At 33.0% G+C, this 10951-nt stretch overlaps 1 protein-coding gene across 1 annotated transcript; it reads right to left on the reverse strand.

Annotated features, from left to right (window-relative positions):
• Positions 1 to 5257: 5257 nt before the first annotated feature.
• LOC130897876 (uncharacterized) lies at positions 5258 to 10681 on the reverse strand. The gene is made up of 4 exons (XM_057806818.1): positions 10527 to 10681; positions 7573 to 7886; positions 6610 to 6821; positions 5258 to 5627 (listed from the first exon to the last, which is right to left on the reverse strand). Exons 1-4 carry the CDS (start codon positions 10571 to 10573, stop codon positions 5511 to 5513), a joined length of 690 nt encoding a protein of 229 aa, XP_057662801.1. The 5' UTR covers positions 10574 to 10681; the 3' UTR covers positions 5258 to 5510.
• Positions 10682 to 10951: the final 270 nt, after the last annotated feature.

The following is a 10951-nucleotide window of genomic DNA, read 5'->3' on the forward strand; positions in this document are numbered from 1 at the left end:
CCGAAGACTGATTACGCGAATGGCGCAAAAAGCACAAATCTGATAAAACTGGAGCGAAAAAAAATCGGAATTAATGCCATCCATTAAAGCAGATTCTACGTTTATTCTTTTCGAGTGGCTGCCGTATAGCGACAACCTTTGAAAAATAGTTTTGTGATGGATAGGAGGTTGGAAAAACGTTTCTGAATTTTTGCGGACCGGAATATTTCTGCATAAATTTTTATCTCGCAGAAATATGTACATTTTATCGACAGTTGAAACGACACGCGAAGCTACGTGAAGCGCGAAGTAATTCCAATGGAAACGAAATTTATAAGAGCTGATAATACCACAACGTTGTTGATGTAAACGTGTAAATTCAAGTGAGGATTTACCAAAAAACAGTTTGGAAAATTTCAAACTATTAAACGGGTTACACAGAAGTTTCCAATGAGCTACAACCTCAAGGAAGTTTCGTGGGTTTGTGGTGAAGAGTGTATGTCCTCAAATAGTGCCGAAGGTCGCACAGAATTTCACCATGAAAAAAACCTGATCAGAGATTAGAGGATTACTGTACGTAAACTGTTGAAACTTCTTATTTCCAAATCTTGAACAGAAATGCTGGGATATCGCAAAGTTTGTTCTTACTGGATGCCGGATGCTGACTTACAAATCGAGCAATACCTCGAATGTGTTTACAAGATTCTAGGAGGGGTTGGCAATAAGAAGAAGCTGCTAGATTTTATCATCATAATACATCCACGGTACAAAACAACATTCGTCAGTGTCATCATTCACCAAACAAATTTCAACAAACGCAGATTATAGGAAGGGTTATCCCGATTGTGTTTCGAGGTAGGAAGGGAGTTTGTACACCTTGGGACGACGATAAAATCAGACAGATATTGTGAAACATTGTCTCAACTCCGACAAGAAATTCAGAACAGAAATTTAGGTGGACTGCTGAGCTCAATCTCTTTCATAGCCCCGGAGCTGAAGGAACACTTGGAAGGCGAACGCTTCAAGAGCGACGATGAACTAAGAGCAGAGGTTACATGCTTCAACGGGTTGGCAGGATAATCTTCGATTTTAATACAAAAGCTGAAGCACCGTCTTCAGAAGTATCAAAAGATTATGTTTAAAAATAGACAATATTGTAAGTTTTTCAATAGTATTTGAATTGATATCGATTATATTGGAAATAAACTTTTTGTTTTTAACCGTAATAATCAATTATTCAATATCTAGTAGAAGAGTGAATTGATTTTATTCAAGAACACATTCAAAATTTTGTTTTTTTTTGCTCGATTTTCCGTATTAGATCAACACCCCAACTCACACTGTGAGAGAAATCGAAGGAACAAGTAAAAATGCTTCACAAAATCTTAATAATGTGAAACGTTCGTTGATGAAATGACAAGATTATTGTCGTTCAATATGACGACTTTCTAGATCCTCTTTGGCATAAGTTTATACGAACTTTCAAGCTGCTTTCCCCTCGTCGTACCTAAAACTTTTAATTGGAAATAGCTGATAACGATATAACTAGGGAAAGAATAAATGTCCCTGTTTTCTAGAGATAAAGGGGAATATAGACATTTCGTTGACGTCTTCGCGACGTCCTTATCATACAATACGTAAAAAATCCCTCAAGGGTATAACGCTACGTCTTCCTTTCGGTATAATTTATACACCTCCTATTCTTCTCTTAATGGGATTTAGTCTAAGAGCCAGCTTAAATCTGACAACATATACTATACGGTATCAGAAATTTCGTCCTTTTGAACTGCTCTACCCAGTAAACAAACAACTGGTAATAGCTAAACCGGGAAGAGGTCTAGGTCGTCGTTGTTTTTTATTTTCCGATCGCATTAGTGGTGGTTTACTTCTATTTTCCATATTTTACACCATCTTTTCATGATGTTTTCACCTTCACGCATCTCGTGGCTTGTTGTTCTTCAGCCATTTTTAATATGACTAATCCTGTTTAAGTGTATTTACACTGTTCTTTCTTTTTCTTCTTCTTTTTTATTCGTATCAACCACGCAGTGTTATTAGCGAGTAATTGAAGTTTAATACATTCGGGGTGCGTTACAACTCGTGAGATAAATATGTACAAACTCGGAACGAGGATATTTTAGGTGAACGAAAAGGTAATCCGACTCGTGAAGAATTCATTAAGAGTAGTACTTGGATTTTCGTACCTAATCCACACAAATCAAATGGCTTGAAATTAAAATTAATAGATAGCATGAAAAAGTGGTAAAAAATCTTTGGTGGTGCTCAGTAGAAGGATTTAAAATAAACTGACATACCAAAGGAGATAAGTTAGGTTATGTTCGTTTTATAATTGAAATCCCTAGTTGTTTAATCTTGATAACAACCACTATCACGAGCTGGCACATTGTAACAGAAGTTAAAAGTTTCTTTGGAATAGCTTCTTCAGTGAATATGTTAGTTGATTGAACAACAGTCAATTAAGAGGTGTTTCACGGTTAACGTTGGGTCGTGATTTCCCACTAGTAGATAGTCATATTTCTCGAGGTTTATGTTGGTGGTTCTGCTTTGCAATTTCTTGCAATAATTCTTCTTGAAAATAGTTGGAGGTGTTGGTAGATAGATGTTAATGCAATTTTATTTTAAAGAGTCAATTTTTTGAAAGTCTCCAAGTGTTTCTAAAATGGTAAACAATCCAGCAAAGTTTTATCTTGGTTTTTTGAAGCCTTTTTGTTTACTTGAGATCCATAGGAATTTTTGTTTTATTATGTTCGTTGGTGTTTTTGATTTATTAAGTTGGACAAGTCCTAGGTCTGTAGAAGGGCGAGCTGTTGTCCACGGGAGGATGGCATCTATTAAAAGAAGGAGTAGTTGAGTTGGTAGAAAGTTTTCTATACATTTACCTTTATCAGAATACAAATTTCGTCATTATGATAAAAAATTTGAATCATATATAATATCTGAAGGCAAGTAGCCAAATCGCGGTTCGTATAAATGTTCTACGTTTCTTAATAGTGAATACGACGTTCTAATTCTCATTTGTCAAGAGGGTATTTGAGTCTTGAAGATCTTTTGAGTATTACCGCTTTCAGCGAGATTCACTAGACAGAGATATCCATTCATGCGCATATTCTCCACGGAATATAATTCCATTTCTCATATTATTCCTTCAAAATCTCTATTCGTCTGTCTGAAAATGTAATTACACATGGTCACAGATGACTAGGTCATAAATGGAGAGGAATATGAATATACAGTCTTAAATCTACAACTTAGTACACTGTAAAAAAAATTATAATATTTGTTATTATTTTGACTAAAAAAATGAGTTAAAATGCATGGAAATTAATACTTTTTTCGTGAATACATACTTTTGGGGTTTGATACTTTTGATACTTAGTGAATGAAAAAAGACATTTTCCTCTTTCATAATCATTTTTATTTTTAAACGTATTTACACTCAATCTACGTACTCCATATATTTTGAAAAAAACTAATAGAAGTCGGAACGTCAAATTTTCCTCAGTATTTAAAACATTATGAAAGAAAATAATTTTGAACCAAAAGATTGAGGAATCGTATAAAATAAAAATTAGTTTAAAAGTAGAATGTCAATCAACATAACCTAAAACAGTAATTGGACTTTTTCGATTTCCGCCAGCTATTAGAAATTTGACAGATCTGTCAAAGTTAATCAACGTAACCTAAAACAGGAATTGAACTTTTTCGATCATTGCCAGCTATTAGAAATTTGAGAGATTTGTTATAAAATAAGACAATTTCAATTTCAAAGACAATAATTAGAAGGTTTGTTCGAAAGAAGTTGAGTTTAACGTGAAAAAATATAACCAGGAAGGGTTACATATGATAAATTTAGATTAGATGTCATCGTATTCTAAAATTGGGACTCCCTGTATCTATTATTATGTAGAAAATCGAGATTGGAAATTCTAATAGATGAATACGATTATTAATAAAATTATAACAAAATGGTTTCTTTTTTTTCACCATTGACAAACATTTTTATACCACTCGATAATAATATTTTTTTTAGTTTTTTTCCCAATTTCTATATTATTACTTGTAACCCTAATCAACCCTTTTGAACCGTATTTATATTAAACAGCCCCGTTCCATTTGTCTCTTTCAAAAGAACACGATTTATGAACAGTTTCTATTTCCGTTTCCAATTATCAAATGGCGTCCTCTATAAAGATGGCGGTTGATTGGTTCTGTAGATTAGTTATTGGAGTGATTAAGCAAAAAATATTCTGCTACTTTGATCGATTATTTCATCGGTAACAAATATTTATGCCGGTATTTGTAATCATACTAATGAACGAGCGGATATTCTTAATGTTTGTGATATCGAGTGTTGGAATTATTTTTTACGTATGAAACGTTTCAGTTCCAGCAATTGCTTCTTCATTTTAGCTGAATTTCTTACCGGCGAGAATTTTTTTTGAGATCAGTAGTCACTGGGGGCCAGATCTGGACTGTAAGAAAAGCAATTCGAAGTGTAATTCGTTTAATTTAACCATCGTTGATATCGACTTGTGAATCGGTGCAATGTATTGATGAAATACGAAGCCGTTTTTCCTTGATTTTTGCATTCAAATGATCCAACAACTCATGCAATGATGCATTATATGGCTTTCAGGACTTTCTTGATTTCTGTGGGGCAATTGAATGCCTCTTTGAGGTTATGTTTCAGTTTAAAGTGATGATATGATGTATAGTATTGTTTACAGTCACAGAAATGTTACAACTTTGGCAAAAAACGTAATTTAGTTTGTCTTCTCATTGTCACAGCTTCTCTATTGCTCAAAAAATTTAGAAGCAGATGACAAGTAAATGTTGTTCCCATTCTTACCCCAAGATTCTTGGATTGGGTTCTTGAAGTGGTTCTTGGGATCATCATCATATAAACTAAGTTAGGATTTCAGAAGGATTTTGGGAGGTTTCTTTGACATGGCGATCTGCAGATTCGTCGGAACCCCAGTGAAGGTGACTGATGGTTTCAATTAGATTCAGCCTCTTTAGACGGATGCTTTTGATATAATGAATATGATGATTCCATTTGAGACGAAAATCTAAAGTCATATCGAGGATTTTACACTGATTTACAATAGGTGGTAGGGATTTATTAAGAAAAATTTGAGGCCAAGAACTGGATTTAAGTACATCCTTCCCGCGTTTTTGGTACGATTCGTCATTCTTTGTGTTTATTTAAACATTCGTTCATGGGAGGTGGAAATGAATGAACAGATCTCGAGAAAAATTTGCATTCGAACTTTTATTTTAAAAACACATTGAACAGTAAAACATGTAACTGGTACAGTAGATATCTCCAAAAGATTATATAATTCCAGTTGTACTTGGTTGATGGTTTGGTTCCATATTACGTCCAAATAAAAATCTGATTGAAAGAACGATCAAATTTTGATATCGAAACATTCAAATACAACTAGAAAATTTAATAATACATTGAGATTTATATTGTACCGCTACGGAAATAATAATATCGAATAACTTCAAATTTTTGGACAATCAATCGCTGTTCCTTGATTGCAGCAAGCTGGAGAAGAAGAAGCAAGTCCTGTGAAGACCCATACAGTGTCGTCTTGGCAAATTTTTGATTCCACGTAGACCTGCAAACAAAATATCAATTCATAATCAGACCAAATATTAGATAATTTCAAAATATATCTATATAAGTGAATTTGATAATTTAGACCTCAAACTATTGTCCCGAGTATGTCTAAATTTCACGGTATGTCACATGACTATATTGAAATAACAGTTTACGCACTGCATCGATGTTTTCTAGTACAACAACCGTTTTTTTCTGCGTCGAAAGTCATGGCACGAAAATTTTCACGATTCACTTTCATTTATACACCAAGAATCTTTCAAGTTTATATAAACAACTCAAATGGAGTATGTTCAATATTGCAAATGTCAAATTTCACAATGTCAATGTCAAATTTGACATATTCATATCAATGTTGCCATATCTCAAAACTTAAAAAGTAATCCTCATAGTTGTGGTTACTAACTAGGCTAAGGAAGATCGTGTAGTGCTGGGAAAATACTTTTTTTGGAAATTATTTTCCAAATTCAATCTTTTGTATTATCTGTAGACCTTGGATATTCCACAACTATCTAGAACATTTCGAAATATCCTTAGTTCTTGGTTTTACTACTCGTATTCAATACAAAGAAGATTTCGAATGGTCCACGATCTTCCAGAATATTCGGAAAAAATGAAGAGTATTTTGAGTTACGTAGAGATATGGAATGTTCCACAACTTTTTAGAAATTCCCAGAGGACGAAACTTTCAGTATTTTCATCCTTCAGATTGAACTGAAAATGTATTTGATGGATGGAAAATCGTGGGAAGGAAACACTTTCTAGGTCTGTAAATGTGGTTGCGTACACTTAATCCATTAATCTATACAAAGAAACTTCCCGACCAATATCTCTAAGGAGGTTCTTTGAAAAGTTTTTAACAAGGGTGATGTATTAGAAAGTGGTGTGGGACAAACTTAACATATCCTTAATAAAAAGTACTGTGATACATTCTATATTAAGGAAATTATTGATTCTAAGAATAAAAATTGAAAAATTACCGTTATGTTTGTAGCTTGATCCAAGTGTGAGCAAATATTTGCTGGTTCCAGTTCGTTATGGAACAAAGCGGCGAACATACAAACTTTTTTACAAGCGTCTTCATCGGGTACAACTTCATGACAAGTAACGTTATGGAAAGCTTTAGTTCTTAAAGGAATGTCGTTTGTATCCGGGCACTGGGAAATAAAAAGTCCGCACATGCAGCCTATCACTAAAAAAATTGTACATATTTCAAATGTTAGTAGAAAAAAATTGAGTTTCTACACGAGGACGGTATTTGGCTCAACAAAGAAAAAACAATCAACTTAATCTCCTTTTAGCTCGATACACTTGATGTACGATAAGTTCGATACCCTTTTTATAATAAGCATCTTCAAGCTCTTAAAAATCTTAGACCACCGAGCCATCGATTGACTGGAAATAGAGAGTGACAAATCTGGTGCATGAGGTAGCAACTCAAACTTTAATTCATTCAATTTCGGTAACGGTACATTATCTAGAAGAAACAACACTTTCATTTTATCCAAATGTGGCCGTTTTTACTTGATTTCTTCGCTCAAACGTTGCAAAAAGTTTGCATAATACAAGACGTCGATAATTTTTTCCTACGCCACGACCTTGCCTGCATATGGAACGGTTTTATTTTTTTTTGCTGTCCATTGTTTTGTCTTTGGTTTCGAGTGTGAAGTGACTGACACACTTTTCATCCATGATTGTTTTCAAAATGCTTTTCCATCAAGTTAATGCTACTTTCCGTACCATTTCGATGATCGTCATATCCAAAATTGAATAGTTTCACATTGAATTGGTTAACCACGTTTATCAACCGTTGGGAGATTGCAGGAAAAACTTTAAACCCGAAAAAAGACTATTTTGAATCGATGTTTGCGAAAAAAAATGTCTTGTATCTTTGATGGCTTCGAAAACTTTCCAGACAACCAATTATTTCAAGTTGAACTCACTTTTTGTTTTATTGTTGTTACTATTTATAATTCCGTTCTCGAGTCCTTTGAAGCATCGAGAACAACTCTCATCAGATTTGGAATAATTCATAAATTCTTCGTTCGCCAGCATTCCGTAAACGGTATTCAGAGCGTCACGGTGACCCATGAAACAATGGGAACAGCTGTCTTTGAGACCGGAAGCATTTGATGAAGCCGTCAATACATCTTGCGCTAAGGATACTCTATAATGTATTTCCGGTGTATTGGAATTTGTTTTATTTTCGTCACAATGAGAAATTAGCAGAGTTTGATTAGTTGCAGGATGCGCTGACCTAAAACGAATATAATAAATGTGATTAGCAACAAATAATTTATATTATTGAATTAGCAATAAATAATTTCTTCAATAAAAGTGCTAGAAACTTGTTATATTCGTTTGAATCATATTCTATTATCAATAAAAAGTTATATGATGACTTTCATACACCCGTGATTGGAAACATTAAATACCGAGTGTATCCCAACATTTTTAAGACTATTTTTTAATGATATAATTGAGGAATATTCAAATTAAGCCCACTTTGCTCAAGAAAAATATATTTTTCTACCACCGTTTGTAAAGAACGTACTTTAGCATATAGGATAGAGTATGAGGCTTAAATACTAGAGGTCCTAGACTGAAGTCTTCTAGGTCCAAGTCTTAATAAATGTCCAAAATATTCCAAGACTGGAGTTCACACACTAGATGATTGTATCTAAGAGGATTTTTGGCGTGTAGCAAGGAAAAGCGATAAAAAAAATGTTTTTCCCAACCTAATCCAACTTCACCTAACCTAACCACGTATTTCCAGCCACTGAAATTTTGTGCCTATAGGTTAGGTTAGATTAGGAAAATTCCTTAATATTTTTCGACGATCCTAATTGATAAATGACATAATTCATGCTATCGTTTATTTATTTATATATTTTCTATCACACATAATTATAACTAAAAAAAAGTAGGGTTGACTGTGTTTTTTGCTACCTTCATGTGTACCTTTGTCAAAAATCAATGCTTTTTCTATTATGGTTCAATTATAACTATGAAACAAGTTTTTTTAAACCCATTTTCTTACAAGACGCGAAAAAACCTCTCAGGTACAATCATCTGGTGTACCTGGTAAAAATTTGAGGCTTTGAAGGTTCTCAGTACACCAAACGAGAAGTATTGAAGTGGTCAGGTAACAATATTCCATACTACACGTATGAGAAAAAAATTTTTCTTCAATAATCATAATTTCTAACAAATATTTCTATAATGAAATAGCAGTTGTAAAAATTAAACCAAAAAATGTTTTAATTAAAACAATTGTAAACAAAGCACCTGGTAATCAACTGATAAAAACTATTATTGTAGTTATACAAATATTTTATCAACATTCCAAATAGTGAGTGCCTAAATAATATTTTATAGCAATTATTCTACTAAATTATAGATTGTTTAGTATCAGAGATTAACTTCTTAGTTCCTAGATTATAAAATCTTTTTCCAGATGTTAATCATCCAAATGAGACTTCACCGCAAACGAGGTTTTTCCCAATAGGTAAATTGGAAGACGCGGAACGATCGAATCTCCGGCTAGATCCCCCGATTTGACTCCTCTCGATCACTTCTCCTGGGGCTATTCAAAAGTATATTCTAATAGACCAGGCGATGTTGCTGATTAAAAGAATAATGGAAGAAATTAACAAAATAACCCCTGAGGTTATACAAAATGTTGTACGAAAATTCCAAAATCACCTCGGTTATTATCAAGAATTGAACGGTAGTCATTTTGAATATTCAATTTGATTGTAAAGTAGATTGAAAAAAATTTTGTGATAAAGACATTATCAAAGTTTTTCATCTTAAAAATCAATTTTAATTTAAAAATAAAGAAGATTGAGAAATTTAAATATCTTGACAGCTAGATCCATATTCCTAAAGGTGGAAAACTTATTATATAACGCAACCTTGAACTTAAACTTAAGATACAGTTGTATGGAGCAGAAACATGGACATTAAAAGTGGATACCATGAACAGACTCGAGGCTTTTAAAATGTGGATCTTCCGTAGACTACTAAAAATATCATGGACTCAACATATACCTAACGATGAAGTGCTTAGACGTATGAGAAAGGAAATAGAGTTACTTACAAAAATTGAGAGAAGAAAAACCGCTTATTTGGGCTACTTATACCTTAACAACAAGTATGATATGCTGAAATTAATAATAGAAGGAAATATCGAAGGAAAACGTGGATCTGGTCGCAGACAACATTCATGGTTGGATTAGACTGGTATGAGCACATTATTTTTAATTCGCTGAATAGAAGACTAAAATCCCTTTCCGACAAGGTGCCACTCGACTACCTTCTTTTTTTCGAGGGGGTGCTTATAATTCAGAGGGGGTACTTAAGGGGGATTGAATTTTGTCTAAACATATAGACCGCATTGTATATTTTCTTCCATGGCCTCTGTTTTCGGTTATCCGAGAATAGTACTAAACAATTCACTTTGTTTAACTATAGAGATTGTTTGTTTATATAAATTCCCAAACTAACTTTTAAATGTTTAACAATATCATGATCGTAATTTTGGTTTATATCACTTGCCTGCACTCGTCCTAGATTCCAGTTTATTGGTCCGAAAAAATAATACTTTCGAAAGCCGAAAAGTATGTATTTGTGCTAAAAATTTTTTTTTCACATTCTATTTATTATTATAATTCATTATTAGAACAAAATTTGGTATTTTGAAAAGTTACATCTTCTTAAACCAGTTGTTTTAAATTTGTAAAAGATTTAAAGTGCCCCGCGAAAACTAAAATGAAATAGTGATTTTTAATCCAAAAAATATTCACTTTAATTGGAATGACCCCTGTAGTATTTTGTATTTATATAATCACTAATATATTATATCATAAACTGAAAATTAAAATCAAATACTTACATGGATTGCGCCAATATGAAAAGCATTAATATTTTATACAAACACATTTTCTTTTTGAATTTATAGTCTAGCACTTGAATAAATTACCAGAAATTCATTGCACAATGTAACTGCTAATCATTTTTATAGGTATTTTTATCTGTTCATTGTGGTAGGAATGACAGTAGGGATGAAAATATTTGGAGGACGTGTTCAAAACTCATGCTGAAATCCAGTGGCTTACATTAATTAATCAACAAACTTAAATCATATCGTGCTTCATTATAAGAAACAAACATCAAATGTTAATTAATAGCTTTTTAATAAAAGTGGGTCTGAGAAGTTGCCGATTTTTTTTCATAATCATTTCACGTGTTTTGGCTCCGGCACTTTTCGAGTTATACGCGATTCAAAGTATTTTTGACGGTCAAACCTATTTTATAATG

Source organism: Diorhabda carinulata, chromosome 9, assembly GCF_026250575.1.
Source record: "Diorhabda carinulata isolate Delta chromosome 9, icDioCari1.1, whole genome shotgun sequence".
Lineage (NCBI taxonomy): Eukaryota > Metazoa > Arthropoda > Insecta > Coleoptera > Chrysomelidae > Diorhabda > Diorhabda carinulata.

Coding starts and splice junctions, on each gene's coding strand:
- LOC130897876 (XM_057806818.1), bottom strand. CDS start 10,573: ATGTGTTTGTATAAAATATTAATGCTTTTCATATTGGCGCAATCCAT. Junction 6,822..7,572: donor TAACAACAATAAAACAAAAA/GTGAGTTCAACT, acceptor CAATTTTTTTAG/TGATAGGCTGCATGTGCGGA. Junction 5,628..6,609: donor ATCAAGCTACAAACATAACG/GTAATTTTTCAA, acceptor TTTTGTTTGCAG/GTCTACGTGGAATCAAAAAT.